Here is a 27157-nt window from a genome sequence, read left to right as displayed (position 1 = left end):
TCTATAATTCTATGTAGCGATCTGTCAATTCAAAATGTCTCCTCCACCTCCCCCCCGGGCTAAACCATGCCAAGCATCATGGGGATCTCTAAGGTTATGTTTAGAAGTCCTTGCTCCTCCAAGTCCACATAGCATAAGAGAGATTCAGTTTCTCCTTGATAGGGATTTTTATCTCTTCCTCTCTAGAGTCCAAAACTGCTGGAATAAGTTTATGCATAGGTCTCTCCTTCCTGGAGGGAGTAAGGAATGCAATCAACAGAGGCTCTGTCCTTTGATGCTACAAAATAGGTCAATGCTTTCAATGGGCTATTCTTGTATGCAGGACAAGCACTTTACTTTTATAAGTGCTTCTTTTCCCGTTTGTTGTGTAACACAGTTAGAGGTTTACAATGCAAACACTCAATATAATTTTGTACCATGGGCTATAGAGAGATTATAAATGAGAGTAATATATGTAACATCCTACAAGGATTTTATCAAGTCTAAACACTAAGCATGGTCTTATCAACTTAACACCTATTATCTCTTTTGATGATGCTAACACACAAGTAAACAAGACTGGTTTCCAGTTATGCATTTGTAAAAGTTCAGTGAGGCCTGGGACCTTGGCACGAGCTGGCACCTGGTCTGCCAGTATCATCGGGAAAAATTTCACTTGAAAATGAAACTCCCACTCAGAAAAACAGGAAAACTTGCCTCCTCCCAGCTAGTTCTTCAACATTCTGAGAGCAGACGAGAAGAAAGTGGAGGGTAGGGGTCACGAAGTGGTAATGGTCAGTGGCTGGGGAAGGAAGGATTTCTGACACTAAGCAAGCATTGTGTGGCTCACTCCTGGGGTGCATCCCTGAGAACATCTCTCCTTAAACTTTAAAGCAAAGCAAGTTTCATTCCTGAGAGGTAATTTCAGTTATGCCTCACTTTTTTTCAGGAGTGTGGCTAGAGGCAGGCCAGGCAGAGCTTCCTGCCTTCCAGTTGCTGTTAATTATTTGTACTGAAATAGTCCAAGAGACTCAAAATCAGGGCCCCATTGTGCTGGGCACTGTACACACACATAGTAAGAGACAGTTCCTGCTGCAGCTCATAATCTAAATAGGACCAGAGAGAGAGAGTGGGAGGGGAAACAGAGGCCCAAAGAGTGGAAGAGATTTGCCCAATATCACACAGCAGGTCAGTGGGAGAGATGGAAACAAAACCCAGGTTTCTCGACTTACTGTCTTGTGCCCTACCAACTTTTTGTAGTGCTGCTTTGGCTCTCCGCTTCGGCTTCCGCTTCTCTGTTAGCACCCCTTGTGTCCCATGTTCTTCTAGTGAATTCGATGGGGTGGGCGGGGGGAGTGTGTTGCAGTGCAGCTGGGGGAATATAAATAACCTCTTCTCTCTGTTTTTGTCTAGGGTGAGTCGAGATGTTTGCCCTCCAACAATCACTGTACCAGAACTCCATGAATTCCAAAGCAACAGGAGGCTCAGCAGCCTTTGATATCTCCCAGCTTCCTGCCTTATTGTGACATTCCTTCTGGGTCCTTTATTTTCACCCTTCTGAAGTGTATGGTGAAAGGGCTGCATCAGGAACATTGCCGAGGGAGTGGCTTGCAAACGAAAGAGGGCCATGGGCTTGAGCTCTGTCATCTTTCACCTCTCCTACAAATTCAGGCTGCTGCTGCTTTTCAGCTTGTGCATGATGGTGGTGGCATGGGCCACCTCCAGTTACCTTGTGGACATTATGCAGGAGACTCCCAAAGCAAAGAGCTTGGTGGAGAATTTCAGGAAGGCAACCACGCTGGAGAAGGAAAATCAGAAAAAGAAGGCCATGACAACTGTGGAAGTTCACACAGTGAAGTTCACCATGAGTCACTGCCCTGCTCTCTCTCCCTACCTACGTAAGTGGCTCAGTCTTCAGTATCTTTAATGAATGAAATCTGCTTTTGTGCTACTGATTCCTTGGTTCCCCTCTGGCTACCTCTCACCCAGGTGCTTTTCCTGTGAACCAAATTCACAGCTAGTGACTGTTGCATAACAGATAAACAACATCCTCTTAACAGTTAGATATCCCTTCACCCTAGAAATACTTAAGAAGTATACAGAGATGTGTAGGACTGTTTAATGCATTATGGGGAGAGGTTGTTGGATTCATGCCATTCCCTGCCCAGTGATGGTGCTTTGGCTAGGTGAATTAAACTAACTCTGGCAGTTCATGCGTTCCCTATATAACTGTCTTCGTTCTGAAAGGATAGCAAAAACCCACCATGCCAACACTGGAAGGAGATGGAATGAGCTTGCCTATGAGACTAGTCTGGCCCATCTGTACTTACTGGCTATGGCAGCCAATTAGACAGTGGGGACAGAAGGGGCGGGGGAAGGAAAACCCATCAAAAACAGCTGTAGCAGCTTGATATCTGGATACTGTGCTCCATTGGCAACTGTAAGTACTTGGTTACTGGGCTCACTGCAGGTCCCATACTGTGCTTTTCACTGGTTAATCTGTTAAATCTGCAGTACTTGAGTACAGCCCATTTTCTGAAATGCGTATTGCAATGTGCTGAACTCCAGAATAATAATTTACTAAGAAATGGGTCTCTGCCCCTACCTGACTTGCTTGCCGATTCCAGCAGATGTGAAAACCCTGGTGGGAAATGAAATGCAGTTTCATAAGTGCACCTTCCTTTGACAAAGACTGTGTGACTGTTTTGGGGATTAATGCTGTCCTCCTGGCTAGGGGTCAAATGGACATCTTCAGAGGCTTCCTTAGACTCCTTGTTGTTTTATTAGACTGGCCATTTTTATTAGTGCTGTAGCTCCATGGAACTGTGAGTGGCCCATGTAACCTTGAGGTTCGCCATATTGGCCCATGCTACCTTTTTCAGCTTTACTGCCAGGGGGTGATTTCTATGTTAGCAGCACAAAGCTTCTGGATCATGTTGTCCTCTTTGTATGCCCACACTCATGCAAGCTGGTTGAGCGATACAGATGTTTCTTCCTGCAAAAAAAAATTTTTTTTAAACATTTATTTTTTCCTGGGAATTTTTTTCAGTCAAAACGTTGCAACCATCTCTAGTCGCAGTTGTGTGATTTCTTCTCCCTTAAGTGAGCTTTATCTGTATCAGCAGAGGCCATGATTAAAGATCAGCACAGCAGCCATTGAAAAGGTCTCATTTGGGCATGGGAATATTGAATTGAGTCATTTCCTGACCCTAAAATGTTTACATTCTTCTATGTCCATGGTTAAAGCCTATTCTCACATCTCTCTCCACTCTTGTTCCGCCCCTCCCTCTCCTTGAAGCCCATGTTGAAACCATGACTATCCTTCTGGTTGAGTGGGACTCTTTTTATGTATCATTGGCATTGCTGCTTCAATGAATAAATGTTAAGCAACTCCAAGTACCCATTCCCTCCGGGACTCATGTATTGCCTTTACAGCACTCTTCATTCCGTTGGATCTGGGAAGCAAGATAAATCAGAATTTGGGATTGAACCCAGGCTTCTCATGCTGTTGTATGGACTGTGTTACAAAGAAGGCCAGACTAGATGATCAGAATGGCCCCTTCTGGTCTTGGAATCTATAAATGCTGGAGTGCAGAGCCACTCCCCTGAAGGCACTGAGCTAGCCCGAAACCTGAAATGAATTAAGAATGCTTCCTGTGCTTCTCCTACAGAGGGCCCCAGCAAGCTCAAGTTCAAAGCATCTCTCACATTGGAAGAGATACAGAAGGAGAACCCTCAGGTTGCAAAAGGCCGGCATCGCCCTGCTGAGTGCTCAGCACTGCAACGAGTGGCCATCCTGATCCCACACCGCAATCGGGAGAAGCACCTGTTATACCTGCTGGAGCACCTCCACCCATTCCTACAGAGACAGCAACTGGACTATGGTATCTATGTCATCCACCAGGTGAGGCAACAATGAAGGCAAGAGAATGACCTGCCTGGGAGGGATGGGAGATTGATTAATGCCTGTGCATCCCAGACTCTTCTGCCCTGTAGATATTCCTCCTGGCTTTGTGATGGTGTCTTAGGGCTGGCTGTCTCCTTTATTGGCTAGAGAACAACGGCATTCCTTTTGCTCAGAGATCCTGTCTGAATTAGAGAAGCTCTTTAAAAATGTCCCACCTTCGCTAACACCAATTCAGTTCTGTCTATGTTAACAATATTGCGAGCTTCAAAACAGACTGTTTGGTAGCTGCCTCTTGTGCTTTATGCACGGTGCCATCCAGCCTGCTCAGAACAAGTCTAATTGTTATCGTGCTAACATGGCTTTGGCAGTCCTTCTGCGTTGGGGTTCACACTGGGAAATCTGGACTATTGTTAAAGATGGGAATATTTTTAGAAAATGTCCTTGATGTAGCTAGAGCTTTTAAAATCATACATAGAAAGCCTTTGCCAGCCTGAATAAACTATTAAATGTATTGTAGCTTAGTTACCATTCCCGAGCTAGGGCTTGATGTGACCTGACCATCCTAATAATGTTCGTTACTGATAAAATTAACTTACCCAGCATGTTAAACTTACACAACCATGATGAAATGTTCTCAGGCCAAAAATTTTGGAAGTGTTGAGATCGAGGATCTTGGTTTATGGATCTCTTCCACGCCTTCAGATAGTTTATTGATAGTGACAATCATTATTCACATCATAGTACTTGTGTACAAATTTCTGTTGTCTAGAACAAAACACTAAATAAGAACTCTTTGGCATACAGGTACCCTTTGAGTAGCAAAGATGAATGGAAGGTGAAGTCCTGACAGTATGTTTGATACCTCTGAGATTCTGTGATCTGCCTGTTCATATTCAGTGACTCTTTGCTAACTTAACTGCTAATTTTAAAGAGCATTTTAACCCTTGCTTGGGTTTCTTTCATGCCCAGCACTGGTTCTGTGGTCAGGGTGAGCTTGAAACAGCAACCTGCTCTGGGAGTGGAAACCAGCAAATGCTTTTCTCGTAACTCACTCTCAGGACTTTCTGTTTTTAAACTTCCATTCACATGTCTGCTCTACTTTGATTCATATTCAGATAGCAGAAAACAAATAAATTAATGCAAAACTCCCCACCCCGTCCTGTTTAAATAACCTCACAATTGTGTCATAAACCAAGAAGATGCAGGAAATTCTGAATGAAGGCCTATTTCTAGTTCTAAATCATCTAGGAACAGGAGCAGCAGTGATTGACAGGATCTGCTTTCACTTGGAATATCCTGTCTTGTTTGTTTGTTCATTGCTCTGAATCAGAGTTGTACAGGTTGGCTGAAGACGGGGATGTCCTTCCTAAACTACTTTAGGACATATTAAAGAAGGCCCCAAAGCTCCGTTTGTCTAATCTATCAACAGTGCCAGGTCTTGGTTTCTCTGTTTTGCTGGAGCGTCTCTCTTTTGAAGACTCCGATGTGGAATGAGACTCTCCCATAGTCCTTTATTGTTTGGGGGTGGTGATGGATAGGCACACACAAAATCAGAACGTGTAAACACAGAGAAGGGATTTTGAGGATCCGCTGTTGCTTACTCTTGTTAACTGTGAGGTCATAACCTTACTAGTTGTCCACACTGTGTTCCAGAAGAAGCAAGATGGACCACACCTAACTTTTTAATACTAAATATGCAGGGACTGCCTCTTAGGTGGTTTTGGGGGAGAGAGAAAGGGAAGGAAAGGGCCTTTAAAGTTTTCTCCACTGATCATGAAAAGGGCACCAACCCAATCCTTTTCCCTCTGCAGGTCACCTTTACATTTTTTTTAAAATATGTGGTTTTTTTTAAGGGTACTGGTGAAAGCCCTGCAAGAACAAATGTTTCCTTTGTCCACAAAGTAGGTGCTGAGCTGTTTTCCTTAATTTATTCTTCCACCAGTATGCCTTAAGCCTGCTTATAGGGGGAGAAAGGGGAATTTAATTTCCATGGGTTATGCAGTCCTTGGGTTTAGGCTGAAACTGGCAACAAGAGAGGCAGTTAGAGCCAATGGTAATTATGATGTGGCTCTTTGCATGTAGGAACTGGATTGGGATAACCTGATCAGTGACTCCAAACAGCCTTCAGATGTTAGATTCTTTGTAACTACCAGCCTAGGCTGAATTTGACCTAATATGTAAGTGAAAGGTCATACTCAAGGTATATGCATGCCTGCTCTTCCCCCAGGTTTACCATCCCCTGGATGTGAGAAGGGCCAACTTCTTCAGACTCCTTCACAGAGCACTTCTCTGTCTCCCTGGATGGGTCCTGAAAGGACCCCCTCTAATTCCTCAGAGAAGGGCTTTTAAACTCTTTAGTGTTTTGATCTCCAGGCTTCCAGCTTTGGCAAAACAACTCTGACACTTCAGTCTGGAGACAGGATCCTAGAAGCTTAACAGCTTGTCCCATTGTCTTCCAAGTGTGGCTTGAGGCTGCTTACCTAGGTTTATTGCATTGTTTTCCTGTTTGTTATCTCTTCAGATCTTTCTTAAGTTAGATCAGTAGTTTTACAGGAAATTCTATTAAGTCACCATTAAGTCACCAGCGACATGCATCTGAGGAAGTGGGTATTCACCCACGAAAGCTCATGCTCCAAAACGTCTGTTAGTCTATAAGGTGCCACAGGATTCTTTGCTGCTTTTACAGATCCAGACTAACACGGCTACCCTCTGATACTTAAGTCACCATAGTTACACAATAAATATACTTCCCTGATCAGATCACTTAATTATTCATATCATTATTGCACATCAGTATTCATAGATTAATACATTGCAGCTCATTCTCTGTCACAACTGAATCCTATGTGGGCGTGTGCTGCTTTGTCTGCAGGAAATGTATGTTAACCTAGGGTTAAGTCCAGTGGCAACTGATATAACAATATTGATCCTAATTTTTTAGTGGATGGTTTTATAAAAATAAACATTGATAAAGATGGAAAATGGTTAACTTCCTTTTTAAAGGGAATGTGAACGGTCATTCTCTTTCTGTTTGCACTGCAGGCTGTTATTCACACATAGCCGCAGGATGTGTGCTGCAGGCTAGTGTGTGGGTGGGTGCATGCGTGCATGCAAATACATGCATGCTCATTAGACGGCTGCGTCATTTCTCTAATGTGAATTTTGTCACCAGCATAGACTTATGAAACGACCAACTACAGCTCGAAATTCTTCAGCTACAATTTAAAATAAACCTCTAGAACTGATCATTCTGAAAAGGAAAGAGGCACCAAATTATAGCAAAAAGTAAACGTACAATCCAGTAAAAAATAAAATAAAATCCCAAGCCAGAAGTCTCAGTACAGTTCCGTGTATATAAAAGACAGTGTGTGTAGATTGCGAGTGGGTTACCAGACTGGGTGTTAGGAGTACCACATTTTTTCCCCAGTTCCGCACATAATGTGTGACCTTCAGCAAGTCACTACTTCTCTGTGTTTTAGCAGAAAAGTGCTAAATTTTATAATAGTTATTTTTTATGTTTATGTAACTCATGCTAACTGCATTTATACTCTGCGCTTTCTAAGCTACATGGACGTTGCTCTTTCATTACTTTGCCTGATGGAAAATCTAAGGCAAGATCAGTGATGGGAGTAGAATAGTATCACACAACTTAGGTTACTTCTGGCAGCTAGATAACCTGTGCCTTGTCTGACTCTGTCCATGGCCATTCATGACAGGTAGGGGATGAAGAAACACCTCCCAATATTGGCTGCTTTGATGCCCACATAATATGTCAAGGAACAGCTGTTTGTTTGGTATGAGAACTTGGTACAGTATAAAGGCTGAGAGCCATGAAGGATACTGTAAACTATGTAGTTAGGATAGAATCCGGGCAGGCTGCAAATAACCTTTAATGGGTTTGATGTATGCCTTGTTTTCCTTTCCTTTTTCATAGGCTGGCAATACCAAGTTCAATCGAGCTAAACTGCTGAATGTAGGATACCTGGAGGCCGTGAAGGAGGAAAACTGGGACTGTTTCATTTTCCATGATGTGGACCTGGTGCCAGAGAATGACTTAAACATGTACACGTGTGACAACCAACCAAAGCATCTTGTAGTTGGCAGGAACAACACTGGGTACAGGTAGGAATGAAAGAGTTTGGAGAATATTTGGACTAGTAACTGCCAGATTATTGGTAACATTCCCCTTTTAAAGGACCCTTAGATTGGTGCATTCCCTGCCATCTCATGCAGTACTGTGCCCTTCTATAGCGCCTTCCATCCAAGGATCTCTACAAACATAAATGAATTTAGTCTCTCAAGTGAGGTAAGTCACTGTGGTTAGCCCTGTTTCTCACATGGGGAAATGGAGATTCTGAGGGGGCTAAGTGATGTATCGCAGGTTGTGCATAGATACTGTGGCAGAACTGGGAATTCATTTCAGGTCTCCTGGTCCTGTGATTTTTAGCAGGATCATCCTCCCTAAAGTTGCTCTAATAAAGTTTCCTCTTCTGTAAGATCTTCGTGTCAGGCCTACCTCTGTAGAAGAGGTAACTTTATTAGAGCAACTTTTGGAAGGATGATCCTGCCTCTCATTACCTGTTTGTACAGCTCATAGCACAGTGGGGTCCTGATGTCACTTGGGCCCTCTAGGTGTTACTGGAACACAAATAATAGATCTAGAGTGTGAAATAGGAAATCAAGTCCCACCCTCCTCAAATAAGCAAGGTCCTCAAATTTGGCATGAATACTTAGAAGAGTTTGAGTAGAAATGCTGTAGCCTTTTCTTTGAAGACATCCTTCCTTTTTTAATGCCATGCCAATCCAAATATTAGTGATAAAAGTTGTGCTACTCAAAAGCTGATGTGTAGTGTGTGAAAGTAGAACTCCTTTATACCCTTTATAAAACGATTGGGGATGGGAGGTGGCAGAGGGCAGGGAGAAGACTAAATGTGCAAATCCTAACACGGGATAAACAGCCTCTTACCATATCTTTCCTAGATCTGAAGAAGAGCTCTGTGGAGCTCCAGAGCTTGTCTCTTTCACCAACAGAAGTTGGTCCAATAAAAGAGATTACCTCACCCACCCTGTCTCTCTTACCACTCAGTCAGTCTAACTCTGGGATTCCAACCAGCCTCATAACAGATTTCTGGAAGTACTGTGCCTTGCAAAGAGAATATCAAGGGCCATAAGACAGCCCACTGAACACAGCAGAAGCAAGCACCTCAGTTATTCAAGAGATAGTTGGATTCCAGAAGAGTAACAATGGAATGCCCCTTGAGGCACTTGAATGGCCTCAGATGCCCTAGTTACTGCATCTGTTTTGAGTAATGAATCACAGATGAATTTTTGCTCTTAGTAGCAATTTTCTTACAGTTAATTTTCGAAGTCTTCCTTTGTCTCTGGAAAAGAGCTGCTCGTTTTCATTCAGATGATTTAGTGGTTCGAGCCTTGGTTTGGAGGGAGGGGAAAAAAATCTGTCAGGAGGATAGGTATGTTGTTAAGATATTGGACTGGGATCTTGGTTTAATTCTTGGCTCTGCCACACACTTCTCATGTGAGCTTGGGCAAGTCACTTTTTAAAATCTCTGCCTCCTATACCCATCTTTAAAATTGGAACAGTTCTTCCCTGTATCCCAGCAACTTCATTATCATGTGTGAGAGATTTAGATCCTGTGCTCAGGAGAGCCATGTAAGAAGCTAGACAGAGCCCTAGTGAGCCTGGAACCACATGTTAAAACCCCATCAGGGTTGACTCAGCCTTTTGTCCCGCTGAGGTGGATAAATGAGGCAGTTTACTGTGTGCAGATCTTTCAAACAAGACCCAGGCGCTGACTGTTCTTGTTTTTCCCGGTGGGTGCGCCATCCGATTGGCCTCTGAGGCCCTGCCCTTGTTCTGCCCCCTCCCCCAAGGCTACTGTCTGCTCCCCTCCCATAGCCGTAGATTTACAGCTATTTTGTGGGGGGAGGGGTGCGCCCATGCATGCACACACGTGCACACTGAAGCCAGTTTCTTTGGCTTGCTGCCTCTTCCCCTGCCTGGAGTGTTACCTGGACTGGGAGGTGGGGAGGGACTGGCTTAAGGGGAAGCGGGGGGACTGGCTTAACAGGGGAGCCCCAGCAGCTGCTGGCAGCTGCTCCGGCACCAGCTGTGGCAGCAGTGTCACTGCTCTAGTGTTGCTGCAGGCACCTCCCTGCTGGGGCTGCTGGGGCTGCGGAGCAGATGCCACATGCTGGGCTCCTGCTTCCCCCCACCACCTGGCATTCCTGTAACCCCTCTTCTTCCCCATCCCCTCCCTCTTCTTCTCACCACTGTCCCCTGCCCCATCCCCTTATCTTCCCTCCACCCCACCCCTTGCCCTGCTCTCTCCCCTAGCGGCACTCACTGTTGTATGGTAAACAGGCAGGCACTAAGACCCTGGAGGCAGTGGCCTGGAGCACTGGAGAACAGCTTCTCTGTCCTGCCGCCTCTGCTCTCCCTGAGCCAAAATATGCTGGGCAGGGAGCGTTGGAGGGGGAGGCACAGTTCGTGAAGGACAGAGTCGTGCTCCTGCCCTGCAGGCCGAGCAGAGCCAGTCCTACAGGGCAGCTTGGCGCTCCAGAAATCAGGGGCAGGGGAGAAGTGGCACATGACCCCATGTAACCCCCTCCACACACCCTCCACACACACACCCCTCACCTCTCTTTGAGGGGGGAGTGCTCCCCTGCACTCCCCCAAACTATGCCCATACTCTGTCCCCTGAGCACCTTCCGCTGGCTGCTCACTCCTTCCTGCCCCTCCTGCCTTAAGGGTGAGTGATGGCGCTGAGAGGAGGGAGAGGAGCAAGTGGCGGAGGCTTTGGGGGAAGAGGTGAGGCAGGGGCACGAAGAGGCGCAGCATAGGCAGGGCCACAGGGGAAGAAGCAGAGCGGGAGCAGTGCCTCAGTGCAGAGTGTGGGCGGGGCCACTGTCCATGGGTGCTTAACACCTCCTTCCCTCCCCCCCATAAGTGCTTAAGCCCCAGAGCACCCACGGAGTTGGTGCCTGTGAAACAGGATCTTAAAATGTAAGGCCCTATCTGTTCTACATAGACACTTACAGGACATTTTTTGTCAGAGGAGGGATTTACCCCAGTGGCCTTGTAGAAAATCGCCTCTTATCCCCTGTTGCTGTGTGGTGACTGTCTAGTTGGCTGCTGCACTCTCCCCCAGAGTGGCTACATTTCAGTAGTTCTGTATTTATATAACACTGGTCTGCAATTTTTGAGAAGTTGTCTGCTTCAGAGATAAAATGTGATATTTATTATGTATTTTGATGTGCTGAATTCAAATATGACAATTAAAACAACTGATTGGCTACTGTTTCTAAGATATTTAAGTTTTTACATTTTATGTCTATGTATATTGTGGAGATAGTAATGTTTTAATCATAAATTGTAAACCTAGGTCTTTTCATGTGTTTATGGTTGCTTTACATGATAATATTTCACCTGTCCTGTTTATGTAACACTTTAAAAATCATCAAAAGGGTTCTATAAATAAAATTTATTATGAAACAAAAGGTAAAAAACTATTATGTACATAGTTTAGTCCTATTCAGTGTCTACTCGGCGCTTCTTGGCTTGTCTCTTGTATTCATTCAATGGAGCATCTCTTGTCACTGTCCAGCAATAGTCTGCAAGCATTGATGGGCTCCATTTGCCCTGATAGCCTGCCAGGAGATTCCACTGCTGTAGTCTGGAGCCCAACAGCTCTGCCTTACTCTTGGGTAGTTCCAAATCCCTGACAAGGTCATTCAGTTCACCTTGTGTTATGAGGTGTGGTTCAGAGGAGGAGGATGGGAGAAAATGTGGGTCCTGTGACATTGATGGTTCAGGACCAGAAGTTTCATCCTCTTCTTCTTCCTCGTCTGACTCAAGTGAGAAGGATTCTGGTGCATCAGGAACCGGCAGTCCTTCTCCGTGGGGTACTGGGCATATAGCTGATGGAATGTTTGGATAATGTACAGTCCACTTTTTCTTCTTTGACACACCTTTCCCAACTGGAGACATCATGCAGAAGTAACAATTGCTGGTATGATCTGTTGGCTCTCTCCAAATCATTGGCACTGCAAAAGGCATAGATTTCCTTTTCCTGTTCAACCACTGGCCAAGATTTGTTGCACAAGTGTTGCAGCATATGTGTGGGGCCCACCTCTTGTCCTGATCTCCAATTTTGCAGCCAAAATAAAGGTGATAGGCTTTCTTAACCATAGTGGTTATACTGCGCTTTTGTGATGCAAAAATCACTTCACCACAAACATAGCAGAAGTTATTTGCACTGTTCACACAAGTACGAGGCATCTCTGCTCACTTTGGCTAAACAGAAATGTGTCCCTTTGCAAAATCAAACACTGACAAATAAGAGAGCAGGACACTGTATGATTTCTAGAGCTGATATAGGGCAATTTGTTCAGCAGAGCGATGTAAGCTTCTTTATGATTGCATCATCCATGACTTCCAGGAATAACATGATGCAATTCATATCATGTATGACGCAATACCAGCTTCAGATTGCATCATTCATTGTTTTGCCTAAAAAGCAAGTACTGTCCAAACCCAGTCATAGATTTATTCATAGACCCAGTCAAAGATGTATTTTAGTCATTTCTGGTTTAAATTGAGATCCCTTCCCTTTATAACTCACATATCCTCCGCCATTCCCAAGTCAAGGGTCGTATATACTGACCCAATAGCATATCTTGAAAACTAGAGCCAATCAACAATTTTAAGCATCATTTTCGTTCTCAGTGACGCAGAATTAGTAAAGCTGGACTACATTTATTTCAGAAGCATTTTGGCTGTAGAGCAGTGTAATTTGCAATTTGATCTTCGATTCTTTGGGAGGGTAAGAAACTTTTTTCTCATCATACTTATAATATTGAATCCCAGAAGCTGAGGATGGAAAACCCATCTAGCTCAGCCAGCCCATCTCCCTGGGGCCAGCACACAGTTGTTGCTATTGTATATTTTCTAGTGGTTCCGACCCCCCCCCCCACCAGTCTAGTTTTAAAAGTACCAAGTGAGAGGCTTCCACCTCTTCCTCTGAGAAAGAACGCCTTTGAAGTTGCTGAAACACAACCAGGTATTAGATGGAGCCTATCACTCCTTTCCTATGGCTTTGTTAAAAGCCCATTCACAACACTCAAAAGAGATTGGCTGTTCCTGTTATAAGCTGTTTTCAGTCTTAAAGCACAGGGGTCATGCAACAGGGTGTCTTGAGTAAAGCAGGTTTGTGGAGCTTCACCTGATAAACAGCAGATTAGAAACGGTGCTTTATTATCCCCACTGTTGAGCACAACAGGCATTCACTGTTCCGCAGATGGGCATCGTGGTATTTCCCCAAGGCTGGGATGGTGCCACTTGATTTGCTTCACTGAGGGCTTGGCTACGCTTGCAGGTGTGCAGCGCTGGGAGTTACAGCTGTCTTTGCACAGCTGTTTAGGGAAAGCACTGCAGTGTGGCCACACTGACAACTACCAGCACTGCAGTGTGGCCACATTTGCAGCATTTGCAGCGCTGTTGGGAGTGGTGCATTGTGGGCAGCTATCCCACAGAGCACCTCGTCCCATTTTGGCGCCGTGGGTTGTGGGAAGGGGACGGAAGGGTGCGGGTCATTCCGCTTCCTGTCCCAACGCCCCCGGGTGCATCGCTTCACATCCCAGCAGTCACTGTTTTTCCGTCCATGTTTGGCGCCATTGTGAGTCTCCCAACGGTTTCTGTGCAGTGCGATTTCTGTGGGAAATGGAACCCGAGCTGCTGAGGACTTTGCTGATGAGTGTTGCCAGCACATCACGTTTGGCAGTTGAGCTATTCCTTCAGCTCCAAAGTGACAGTGAGGAGTCCGATGATGATAACAAGTCGTCTGACGTGTATGACACTAAATTGCTTGTGGCAGTAATGGAAATGCTCAGCACCGTGGAACGCCACTTTCGGGCTCGGGAAACAAGCACTGAGTGGTGGGATCACATCGTCATGCAAGTCTGGGATGACGAGCAGTGGCTACAGAACTTTCGGATGAGAAAAGCCACTTTCATGGGACTGTGTGAGAGGCTCGCCCCCACCCTGCGGCCCTAGGACACGAGATTGAGAGCTGCCCTGCCAGTGGAGAAGCGGGTGGCTATTGCAATCTGGAAGCTGGCAACTCCAGACAGCTACTGATCGGTCACGAACCAGTTTGGAGTGGGAAAGTCGACCGTTGGAATCATGTTGATGCAAGTTTGCAGGGCCATTAATCACATCCTGCAAAGAAGAACCGTGACTCTGGGGAACGTGCAGGACATTGTGGATGGCTTTGCACAAATGGGTTTCCCTAACTCTGGAGGGGCGATAGATGGGACGCATATTCCTATTCTGGCACCACCCCACCTAGCATCCGAGTACATTAATTGGAAGGAGTATTTCTCTATGGTTCTCCAGGTGCTTGTGGATCACCATGGGCGTTTCATTGACATTTACACAGTCTGGCCTGGAAAGGTGCATGATGCACGCATCTTTCGGAACAGTGGCCTGTTCAGGAAGCTGCTGGCCGAGACTTTTTTCCCAGACCGGAAGATCACAGTAGGGGACGTTGAAATGCCCATTGTGATCCTTGGAGACTCCGCTTACCCGTTAATGTCTTGGCTCATGAAACCGTATACGGGGAATCTTGACAGGAGCAAGGACCGGTTCAACTACAGGCTGAGCCAGTGCCGAATGACTGTAGAGTGTGCTTTTGGCCGTTTAAAGGGATGCTGGAGATGTCTTTATGGGAAGCTAGACTTGGGGGAAAGCAGCATCCCTGTGGTTATATCCGCGTGCTGTACCCTGCATAATATTTGTGAAGGGAAGGGAGAAACATTCAGTCAGGAGTGGACCTCCGAGGTTCAACGCCTGGAGGCTGAATTTGCACAGCCAGAGAGCAGGGCTACTAGAGAGGCCCAGCACAGGTCTACAAGGATCGGGATGCCTTGAGGGAGGAATTTAAGGCTGAAAACCAACATTAATGTTTGGTGCCTTGCACGGGAGTGAAGTGAAGTAGTTACAATGATTTGCAGTGCCTGTTTTTTTCCGGGGCTAAGGTATCTTTCACTTTCTGCAATAAATAAAACTGTTTTAAAAGCCAAGAATTCATTTATTGAAAAGAAAATAACTAAAAAGGCAGGGAGGTGGGGTGGTGAACTGTACAGTCAGAGGTTTGAATATGTCCTGCCTGGAGTGCTGTGCAATGACTGCTGCACTTCAGGATGAAAATGCTGCGTGGTGATGGGGGTTGAGTGCAAAGGGTAAGGGTCGTAGTTCTCAGGGCTGGTAGGTGAACGTACAGGTGTTGGGGGCAGCTGGTGATGGTAAGAACCTGGATGCTGGAGAAGGGGGTTTTGAGCTGACATTGGAGCACAAGGGAAAGAGCTTTGGGACTGTGGGGAGTAGCACGGTAGTGCTCTGCCTGCATGGCTACGAGTGACTGGATACAGTCCGTTTGACATGCCAGGATGCTTATCAGCTGCTTCGTGCTTTTCTTATCCGCTGCCTTTCTCCTGCTTTCTCTTTCCCTCCACTGCTGCATTTTTTCCCTCCAGTCCTGCAGTTTTTTACTCTTTCTGGCAGACTGATTCATAACTGCTTTCACCATATCTTCTTTGCTTTTTCGTGGTTTCTTCCTCAGGTTTTGTAGCCTCTCAGCAGTCTCTGATACGGCCAGTCGAGAATCCAAGGACACTGTTATTAGAAAGACAAAAATTGAAACATTTAACAGAGAGGCAGCATTGTGTATAATCACAGTGAAGGAGTTTACAGTCTCACTTTAGCATACTTTCCACATACCAAACAGAGCACACAGAACCCACAGCAGCGAAGAAATGGTGAGTAAGGGGGAATGGGTGCAGGAATTAATTAATCCTGAAAGATATCTCACTGCTGCAGGTCACCTGGGAAGGAGGACTGATTGGTTCAGGGCTGTACTGGGGTTTCCGTGCGTTAGGGAAAGCAAACAGCTGCAGGGGGCACCTACACTGAACACTATCCTAACATTTTCCACAGGAGTTTATCCTGGAAGATATCTTGCTGCTGCAGGTCACCTGGGAAGCAAGGGAGGGTCTTCTACAGCAATGCGGATTCTGCCCTGGCCCCTATGCAGCTTGCCTGTGTGCAGCAATGGTCCCCCCACCCCTCGCAGCACAGTGGCATGGACGCATTAGCCTGACTGGGACGACCACAGTGGCTCTCCCTATAAACTTGCGCAAGCGCATTGCCCATGCTCTGGCAGAAACTTTTGAAGAGATTACCGAGGCCGATTACCGTGTGCTGCGACTGGCTAGCTTCCTCCTGGCTTGAGAAGAGCTCCTGGCTGCATGCCTCCTGGGACTCTGGGGTGTCTCCCCCCACCCCAGTACCCTCACTCTCGGTTCCCCCCCTCCACCTCCCTCTCCTCTCCCCGCTCTGAAGTGTGCATCGTGGTCGTCGGATTGGCAGTGGGGTCACCCCCAAGTATCGCGTCCAGCTCCTTGTAAAAATGGCAGGTCGTGAGGGCAGCACCTGAGCGGCGGTTTCCCTCGCGGGCTTTGCAATAGGCACTCCGCAGCTCCTTTACTTTAACCCTGCACTCCAGCGTGTCCTGGTCATGGCCCCTTTCCAGCATGGCCCTTGAGATCTGCCCATAGGTATCATAATTCCTACGGCTGGAGCGCAGCTGGGACTGCACAGCTTCCTCCCCCCAAACACTGATGAGGTCCATCAACTCGCCATTGCTCCATGCTGGGGCTCGTTTGGTGCATGGAGGCATAGTCACCTGGAAAGATTCACTGATTGATTGCACTCCTCACCTGGCTGAGCAAACAGGAAGGGGATTTTTAAAATTCCCGGGGCATTTAAAGGATGGGTCACCTGAGGCCAGGGCTGTAGAGTGCGAACTGATGAGCAGAGTGGCTGAACAGGGATTCTGGGATACCTCTGAATACCTCGGAGGCCAGTTACAGCGCTTTTGGTGGCCACACTTGCGGAGCAGCACTGCATCACCAGCACTGCAATCCTTATACCCGAGGCAGAGCAAGAGTACAACCAGCACTGCAGCCAGGGAGATGCAGCGCTGTATGTGCCTTGCAAGTGTGGACGGTGAATAAGTTGCAGCGCTGGTGGTGGGTTTACAGCGCTGCAACTCTCCAGTGTAGCCAAGCCCTGAGAGAAAAAACAAAATCACATTCACATTGAGGCCCATAGGTGTGATGGCTATAAACCCTTATTTACTGTTCCAGGAAATGTTGATTATGGTGAACAATGGGTGTGATCACTGTGGGCAACACTATTGCAGGGAGTCCAATGACTCATTCAACAGAGAGCAAAACTGGATAGTGAAATGGGTGGGGCGTGTGTATATGGGGCCTCATTACAGTCCTATAAAAGCAGCAAAGAGTCCTGTGGCACCTTATAGACTAACAGATGTATTAGAGCATGAGCTTTCGTGGGTGAATAGTTTGTTGGATGTGGGTATTCACCCACGAAAGCTCATGCTCTAATACATCTGTTAGTCTATAAGGTGCCACAGGATTCTTTGCTGCTTTTACAGATCCAGACTAACATGGCTACCCCTCTCATACATTACAGTTCTACTTACTTTGCACAGATCTAATGTCATTGGTGTGAAATGAATTCAAAACCTTGAATTGAAGTCAGTGATTTATTGGTCCCTCCCCATTCCTTGACAGGCTAAACCCACTGGTCCCATTTTAGATCGCTAGCAGAGCTACTAGTTTTAGGTGCTGGGGTCACACTTTCAAATGGGCTTGCACTCAAACCCCCTTGTTCGGCTGTACAGATGGGGTAATTGCTGGTCCATCTAGATGATCAAATCACTCTGCTTTTCTAAACCACCCCTCACTACAGTTTGTAGATGGTGAGACACAGCTACAATTCACAGCAAGTTCTATCCAACACAAGACCTCAAACCCTTTCCCCACTATCAGTCCTTGCATGTTGCAGCCTGATGACCTACTTTTGCATGCTGGCGGAGGAGGTGAAGGGAAAGTAGGAAGAGAAGTTGCAAGGAGGAGGGGAAGAAGAGGTGAGACATTAGAGGGAGAGAGTATCCAGCCAGAACAGCATCTTTCATTGCTCACAGACCGACCAGGCACGCTGTCTCTAGAGAAGCAGACTGCAGTCCCAGAGAGTGACAGGAGTACAAGGGGCAGCCTAAATCATCTAACCCAGTGATTTCCCTACACCCCCCCAAGGGGGGTGTACACCCTTCCTGAATTTCCCCAACACCCCCACCTCCAGTTTTGTGAACTAGTTACACGCCAAACCTGGTGGCTGAACTTTGCGACTGTCCTCACAACTAATTCACATTTGGGGACAATATATACCTTCAAGTCAGTGGCACTGCTATGGGTACCCACATGGCCCCATAGTATGCCAACGTTTGTATGGCTGACTTAGAACAACGCTTCCTTAGCTTTCGTCCCCGAATGCCCTACTCTACACTGATGACATCTTCACCATCTGGACCCATGGAAAAGAAGCCCTTGAGGAATTCCACCATGAATTCAACAATTTCCATCCCACCATTAACCTCAGACTAGACCAATCCACACAAGCGATCCATTTCCTTGACACTACTGTGCTGATAAGCAATGGTTACATAAACACCACCCTATACTGGAAACCTACTGACTACTATACTTACCTGCATGCCTCCAGCTTCCATCCAGGACACACCACATGATCCATTGTCTACAGCCAAGCTCTAAGATACAACCACATTTGCTCCAATCCCTCAGACAGAGACAAACACCTATAAGATCTTTATCAAGCATTCTTAAAACTACAATACCCACCTGCTGAAGTGAAAAAAAACCAGATTGATAGAGCCAGAAGAGTACCCAGAAGTCACCTACTACAAGACAGGCCCAACATAGATAGTAACAGAACGCCACTAGCCATTGTCTTCAGCCCCCCATGAAAACCTCTCCAGCGCAACAGCAAGGATCTACAACCTATCCTGAAAGATGATCCCTCATTCTCACAGATCTTGAGAGACAGACCTGTCCTCGCTTACAGACAGCCTCCCAACCTGAAGCAAATACCAGCAACCACACACCAGAGAACGAAAACACTAACCCAGGAACCTATCCTTGCAACAAAGCCCGATGCCAACTCTGTCCACATATCTATTCAAGTGACACCATAATAGGACCTAATCACATCAGCCATGCCATCAAGCAGCTTGTTCATCTGCACATCTACCAATGTGATATATGCCATCATGTGCCAGGATTGCCCCTCTGCCAGGTACATTGGGCAAACCAGACAGTCTCTATGCAAAAGAATAAATGGGACGCAAATCAGACGTCAAGAATTATAACATTCAAACACTAGTAGGAGAACACTTCAACCTCTCTGGCCATTCAGTAACAGATTTAAAGGTGGCAATTTTGCAACAGAAAAGCTTCAAAAACAAACTCCAACGAGAAACAGCTGGACTTGAATTAATATGCAAACTAGATACAATCAATTTAGGCTTAAATAGAGACTGGGAATGGCTGAGCCATTACACACATTGAATCTATTTCCCCATGTTAAGTATCCTCACGCCTTCTTGTCAAACTGTCTTAAATGAGTCATCTTGATTATCACTACAAAAGTTTTTTTTCTCCTGCTGAGAATAGCTCATCTTAATTAATTAGCCTCTTATAGTTGGTGGGCAACTCCCATCTTTTCATGTTATCTGTATGTCTATATATATCTCCTCACTATATGTTCCATTCTATGCATCCGATGAAGTGGGCTGTAGCCCACAAAAGCTTATGCTCAAATAAATGTGTTAGTCTCTAAGGTGCCACAAGTACTCCTGTTCTTTTTGCTGATACAGACTAGCACGGCTGCTACGCTGAAACATGCTAATTTAGTGACTGTTTGGAAATTTGAATTGAAATTGAAACATTAATACACACTTTAAAAGCATATACAGTGTATGATAAAATACATAGATCTGAAAAAGTATAATAGATTTCAAAAGTGTGAACATAGACTAGCTTCCTTATACAGATGTTGTTTTTATGACAATGTCAGTGCATTCATTTCGGTGATGTTGGCCAACCTAATAATTTCAAATGATGTTTTGTAAGCAAAGGCTAAATGAGCTCTCCCTGACAGCTCTCCTTGATGAGCTGGGGGTTGAGGGGAGAGGCTTCAGAACCAGATTGTATTTACATTCACACCTAATCTACCTAGGTATCCAGCAAACAGAGCTGTCTTGCCCAAGTGATAGATTTTGGCTGGGGTTGGGTTACAAATCACTTGAATGCGGGGGGTGGGAAAAGAAATGTTGTTCTTATTGTATGAGCAAAGGTCAGTAGAACTGTACTTAGCCTGTGCTGATTGACCTCTATTGTATCCCCCTTTAGTCGTCTCTTTTCTAAGCTGCAAATTCCCAGTCATTTTAATTTCTCCTCCTGTTTCATATCCCTAATCATTTCAGTTGCCCATCTCTGTACCTTTTCCAATTCCAATCTCTCTCTTTTGGGATGAGGTGACCAGATCTGCACACAGTATTCAAGGTGTACACAAAGCATGGATTTATATGGAGGTGATATGATATTTTCTGTCTTATTATCTACCCCTTTCGTAATGATTCCCAACATTCTGTTTGCTTTTTTGGCTGCCACTGCACATTGAGTGAATGTTTTCAGAGAAGACTCCAAGATCTCTTTCTTGAGTGGTAACAGCTAATTCAGACTCCTTCATTTTGTATGTATAGTTGAGATTGTTTTCCAATGTGCATTTCTTTGTATTTATTAACATTGAATTTCATCTGCCATTTTGTTGCCCAGTCACCCAGTTTTGTGAGATCCCTTTGAAACTCTTCGCAGTCTGCCTAGGACTTAACTATCTTGAATAGTTTTGTATCATCTGAAAATTTTGCCACCTCACTGTTTACTCATTTTTCCAAATCATTTATGAGTATGTTGAACAGTACTGGTCCCAGTACGGACCCTTCTGGGATACCACTGTTTATCTCTCTCCATTCTGAAAACTGATAATTTATTCCTACCCTTTGTTTCCCATATTTTAACCAGTTACTGATCCATGAGAGGACTTCGCTCTTATCCCATGATGGCTTATTTTTCATAAGTCAATTTAAATTAAATACATTTTAAAAAAAATTATATATTTTTTAGAAATCTAGATCTGTTATGTGTAACTTGCGTTATCCTTATGTTAAATTAGCATTATCCTAACAAAACATTTACTTTATTCATATCTCTTTTCTATATCTCATTGGCTCTGACACCCCCCTGTAAATTCGAACATCCCCCCAAATTTCAATTCCTGGGGAAACTACTGATCTAACCGTAGAAAGAAATTGGCTGGGAAAATAGGTGAGTGGGAGCCCTTATTTTGGGCATTGGTGGGAGACTGTTCCATGTTGGGCCCATTAAAGAAATGAATAATAGCACTTGGATCTTCCATGCTGTTTACATTGCTTATCTTCTGTATATACTGTAATGGACACCTTCTTCCAGTCTCTTCAGCTTATGCATTACATCTACTTAGACTTACTCACATGCACTGACCCATGTGTAATTTAAAGCCACTTGCATATCACCTGGCAGGCTGTGTTGTAACCCAGGCTTTAAGGTCAGAGGAGAGGAGTGTGTCAGAAAAAGCAACTAGCAAGAGGGCGAGTAAAGTGTGTCACCTCCTAATTGGTATAATTTCCGGGACAGAGAAGCTAGAAGCTGAAAGTAATCTCCCTTGGAGTCAAGCTCTCTTGCACTAATTTATCACTGTGTAACTTACACTACCTTACACATTACAGTATCTTAACACATCACCTCTGAATTTGTCCTGCAGTGCCTTTAGCTCTGTACCATTGCAATCAGTTTTTCATATCCAGTCTTCAAGACTTTACTGTCAAATTGTAATACTACCAATCCACTGATTAGAAAGTAGCTCTCCTTTTCAGTATGTCATTGTGTAGCCTTGCTGCCTCCCTTTTCATTTGGAGCCCTTGGGATACAGAGCCATCTTTGACTGGCAAGGAGCGATCTAGAGTTGATGGAGCAAAGTAAAGAATGCTCCAGACTGCCAGCTGGAGAGAGAGTTGTTCTGATTAGCACTCTGAAGTGAATCACTGTTTTTTGGAGAGAAATGGGCCTAAATCCAGGACCTGAACACCTTTGAATTTTGGAGAAAGTTCAGACCTTGATTCAAACCTTGCAGCTTGGGCCCAAGGTTCAGGGCTGTATTTCCAGTAGTATTAGTTCTTACATTTCATGTCACTTCTATCTTTCAAGTTTTTTCACTATACCTTCTTGTCCATTTCTAGGTTGCGTTACCAGGGATATTTTGGGGGAGTAACTGCTCTAACAAGGGATCAGTTTTCCAAGGTGAATGGATTCTCTAACAATTACTGGGGCTGGGGTGGAGAAGATGACGACCTCCGAATCAGGTAACCAAATGGCTAGTGGGAAATGGGTGTATGTGGTATGGTATAGGATTTGGATGAATGGGATATCTGCCAATAATATCCCAAGTGTGACTTAACATGAGCACTTCAGTTCAGAAGGAATAGGGAAGGGAATGTACCACTGGAAGTTCTTGAGATATGAAGAGTAAACGAGTCAGGGAATTTGCAATGCGCGTGGCACGGTATTACTGGCTGATCAGCAGTGTGTTATTGGGTGCTGGAATCTAGATGACACTTGATTGTGGTTGTGTCTGGCAGCAGGATACTTACATAGCTGTGCTCTCTGGGTGATGGGGAAATGATTGATTTCACCGAGAGTAGAAGCGTTAATTCTGGGTAGGATTTTCAATGTTGTTTTCTTCTGTGTATCCAGAAGAGGGGCATCTCTTGAGAATCCTCCTCAGGGCTGCAGTGGAAGCAATTACATCTGTATTCTGCTCTTTGTCTCTGTATTAAACGTACTGCTCTCTTTTGAGCCTCCTCCTAAAGGAAGTTCTGTGAAGAGAGTCTGAGGATGCAATTGAGTGTGTCTCATTCATTTGACAATTTACTGCTGTATTCAGTCAAGAAGCCTTAGGGCTTCAACTCCTCAAACCCTATTTAGCTTTCTGACTGCAAGCTAGATGCTCTTTCAGCTGCTTTGGTGACAAATAGCACTGGGTACTTCCCAATTCTGTGGCCATGAAATTTGCTTTCGAACTCTCCATTTGCAGGAGGATTGTGTTCCATAAACTTTTATTTAAAAAACAAAACATCCAAAATATTCAAAGATGGGTGCCTGAAGTTAGGCTCTTATTTGAAGTACCTCACATACATATGCATTTCTCTAGTACTTGTTGTTGCAAAGAGACCCTTCAAAATGTAAAGAGGTTAAACTGATGCGATGATGTGTGTCTGTCTGCAGACAGCCTGAAACAATAGTTCGAGAAGTGCCAACTGCCCAGTTACTGCAGTAAGATGTTCACTCTGAACTCTAACGATGAATGTGAACCTATTGACTTCATTGGGGCCAGAATATCAATATTATTATTTCCTTGTCCATGTGCCTTGGTCCTTCTGACAGCCAGTTTGTGTGTTTATCTCGCTATGCTAAACTGCCTCCCCCGTTGCCAAAATCCACAATGGGTTCCCTACCTTAGTAGTTGACATCTTTAGTTTCCCTCTAACATCTTCAATGCCATTGGGTTTTCAATGTAAAAGCCTGTAGCTCATTGAAAATGGAATGGGCAGCATAAAATAATGTGAGTTTAATATCAAAATAAATAATAATAGAGTTAAATATGCATTCCATAGACAGAGTAGACTGTGTTGTTTTTAATTTTCCTGGTGATACCCTGGCATTTTCAGCTGTCACCTGAGAGCCTTAGAATCCAGGGCCCTGCCACAGAAGTTGGGCCAATTTCACTGTAGAATGAATGAGGCCTTGCCATAGACTCCCTGGATGAATACAGCCAACATGAAACAGACCGCAAGGCTAGAGAGAATGGCTGTTTAAATGCTCTGTAGTATAATGTGTTTAAACCCCTCAAATAAGCCATACTAGTGTAACAATTAATTGCTTGTGGTCAAAAGGAATGGGTGACTGGAGCCCTAACTGAGTGCTCTGTGACAGAAGAGAAGTTTGCTGGGCTCCATTTCTATGGTGGAGTGGGGTGTGAGGGAGAGAAGAGGGTGTGTCTGAGTTCTTTGGGGGTGTGGTTCTCTGTTCTGTCTATATACATGTTTTAGCTCTCCATCATCCTCTAGGTGCCCTTGAGAAGTCTGTGACCCTCTTCTTGCCATGCTTACAGATACTGTTCTGCTCACTGTAATGTTATTACTTTCAGAGTTGAGATGCAGAAGATGAGGGTGATGCGGCCATCACCTGATGTAGGAAAGTATACGATGATCTTCCACACAAGAGACAGAGGCAACGAGGAGAATGGAGAAAGGTGAGTAAGGATTAGCACTCCATTCCACACCCTCTCCCCATAGGGGGAGACAGAAATGACTGATGGCACAGCCTCTCTCCTGCTAACACCATCTGGGAAAGTGCTTTCTGCAGTGTCCTTCTCCTGTGAGCCTTATAGGAGAAAGAGGCTAACTATCTAGGCTTATTCCTGGAGACCACTGCATGGTATCTGAGCACCTCTTAAAATTGTGCACATAAATGCCTCCCCTCTCCCCCCCCACCCCAAAAACTAAGACAGAGTTACAGTTACAGGCACATATCCATCATTTGGGTGCAAATTACCTTTCAAGCCTCAAAGGTTAGAAAGCCATGAAGTTATAGGTTCCTGTACATATGAGTCTGATCCTGCTGAGGGAAGGGAAAGCAGGACTTTATGCTTCCCAATACACATGCACACATGAGAATAGATGTAAAACTGGGTAAAGGGAACACAGTCTTTAAAGTGCTCTCACTTCTCCTTCAGATCGCCCAGTAGCATTGGTGCAGGGTAGAGCTTGACGCTCCTCTGCTGTGAATTGTAATGGCACCTCCAGCTCTGGAGTTGGGGTTTCTTAACTCCACAGTCCTATAAATATTTTTTTCTCTGATTGTATCCTTAGGCTGAAACTCTTGCGGCAGGTGTCCCGAGTGTGGAAAACAGATGGGCTGAACTCCTGTTCCTATAAATTGCTCTCGGTGGAGCACAACCCTTTGTACATTAACGTCACAGTGGATTTCAGCATGCCACCCAAGATCTCGTAACAGTATTTCCTGTAGGTTATAGGAAACAGAAATAGATCTTCCGCTTGAGGTAGCTGCTGCAGTGACTGGAAAGGCAGTGTTCTGCCGGAAGGGGTTCCCCAGCAGCACAGAGACAGTGCAGAGGAAATAGCTTCTTTCATCCTTTCTAATCGTTTCCTTACAAATTTTGTTTTGTGGCAGCGCTGTGCGTTAAGCTGACTGAGTGGATATGTCGCCGTGCCTGTTTGTTTTCACTGGGATATTTAGAAAGTCTATTTGTTTGGACTGTTGGCTTTTTATTGGCCTTGTTGGGAACATGAACTACACCCACGGAAAGGCTTCAGCTCCAGTAGCTGTTTTCAAACCTTCTGCAATTAGAGAACAGGACACAGGAGCCAACACTGCCGTGTTTTCAAAAGGGGCGTGATGGTGTTATCATACAAAGCGCAAGAATATTTCATACCCTAAAGTCTTGTTTAGAAAGGCTGATTTGATCTCAGCCTGGGTGAGCAAGGAAAGGGAGAGGGAAGTAATCTGCAGCCACATTGAAGAGTTTAAAAACTCTCAATAAAATACAACCCATTTCACTCCAAAGGATTCCCTTGTCCTTCATCAGTTCAATTCAGTACCTAGTGGGAGTACTCAAGAGTTCTGTGGATATACGAAAGGCTCACTTATTTCTGCAGCAAGACTGTAATACAGACGCTAGTATGGTTATCACCTTTCTACTGTGCCAGTCTGGGCTGGGCATTGAGGGAATACACACAAATAAGTCATGTGTAAAATGGATTGAGACTACCCCCCGTTTCTTGCTTCCGAGACACTGTTAGCCTGGTGCTCAGTGTGGCATAAATACCCAGCAAGGTAATGACTTGACTTTTTTGTAGTTCTTGCTTTAAAAAAAAAAAAGAGGTTGATTTGTGGATAAACTGGTTAGCAGTTGCGGTAAATTGCAAGTTTTCCCACTGCAAATGCATGGGAGGGTTATAAGCCCCTTTTCTACAGCAGCAGACAACACTGTGTTGGTGCTTGATGGGTAGATGTTGGTTGCAATCAATAAATGTAAGATCATAGTCTTCTCAAGAATAAAAAGCTTTGATTCTGATGTTTGTTATATTAATTCCTCCTGGAAGCAGTAATTTATTACCTAGAAACTTAAATGTTAAAAACCCTGCTCATGGTAGCGTGAAGTCTAAAGAATTATTTCCTCTGGCTAGTTGCTAAGCATATTCATTCTGTCCTGCAGAGGAAAGACTCAAGCTGTTACAGCTTATTGCTTTTAAGAACAGTATCCATCTTGGCCCCTGAGTTTGCCAACTGCATCCATTTGCTCTTCAGATTAGCTCTGAAATTACTAATACTTTGGAATGTACCAAAAATTGCTGAGATTTTAAAACCAGTGCCAGATTTTTCACTTCCACTGTTTCCTGTTGTTGCTGATGGTTAGGCAGGTGGTTTTTTGAGGGGAGAGAGAATAAACACTCCCACTCCATCTCCCCTATGCAAAACTGTCCCAAAAGCAGCCCTTGCTCAAGCCCACCAGGGCTGAACAGGTTGACTGCATACAGTGAGGTCACAAAGGGGGCGGGACCTTCCAGACACTCTGCTTCAATTTGAAAAGTTAGATTTTTTTTTACACTTTTACCTTTTTCCTCAAATCAAGCTGTCATGGTATGAACCCCTACTCTGAACCTTAGCATCCAAAAGATGGGGTACCAGCATGAATTCCTCTAAACTTAATTACTAGCTTAGATCTAATAGGGCTGCCACCAACCAGGACTTTTGCAGTGCTTGATACACTCTGGTCCCTCCAGAACCTTCCCAGGGGACCCCAAGACCCAGACCCCCTGGATCTTAAAACAAGGAGGAACTCTCTCTCCCCCTCCCCTTTCCCCTTCTTAGACTTTCCCTCCCTGGGTCGTCTGGAGAGGCTTCACCAACTCACTGGTGAAACAAGATCCAAATTCCTTGAATCTTAACACAAGGGAAAATAAACCCCTCCCCCACTGTGTCCTCTCCCAGGCTTTCCCTCCCTGGGCTATCCTGGAGAGATAGACAGATTCAAGCTCTGTGAATGTAAAACAAAGGGAAATTTGACTTCTCCCTCCTCCTTTCCCCCCACCACTCTGGTGAGTTTAGACTCAATTCCCTGAGCCTTAACAA

General features: G+C 45.0%; 1 protein-coding gene across 4 annotated transcripts in view; it reads left to right on the top strand.

The window, feature by feature from the left end:
* B4GALT4 (beta-1,4-galactosyltransferase 4) overlaps positions 1 to 26099 on the top strand; it is a 53545-nt gene extending 27446 nt beyond the window's left edge. For 3 of the 4 annotated variants that reach the window (XM_030533610.1, XM_030533600.1, XM_030533592.1), the window contains 6 exons: positions 1393 to 1877; positions 3651 to 3883; positions 7821 to 8008; positions 22183 to 22305; positions 24150 to 24254; positions 24874 to 26099. In XM_030533610.1, coding sequence (XP_030389470.1) covers positions 1607 to 1877; positions 3651 to 3883; positions 7821 to 8008; positions 22183 to 22305; positions 24150 to 24254; positions 24874 to 25015 — 1062 coding nt within the window. In that variant the 5' untranslated portion in view covers positions 1393 to 1606 and the 3' untranslated portion in view covers positions 25016 to 26099. The remainder of the gene's footprint in view (positions 1 to 1392; positions 1878 to 3650; positions 3884 to 7820; positions 8009 to 22182; positions 22306 to 24149; positions 24255 to 24873) is intronic. The other variant, XM_030533619.1, reaches the window with a different exon arrangement.
* Positions 26100 to 27157: the final 1058 nt, after the last annotated feature.

This window comes from Gopherus evgoodei, chromosome 1 (assembly GCF_007399415.2).
Source record: "Gopherus evgoodei ecotype Sinaloan lineage chromosome 1, rGopEvg1_v1.p, whole genome shotgun sequence".
NCBI classification, from domain to species: Eukaryota; Metazoa; Chordata; order Testudines; family Testudinidae; genus Gopherus; species Gopherus evgoodei.
This window is presented reverse-complemented; position numbering and strand designations above follow the sequence as displayed.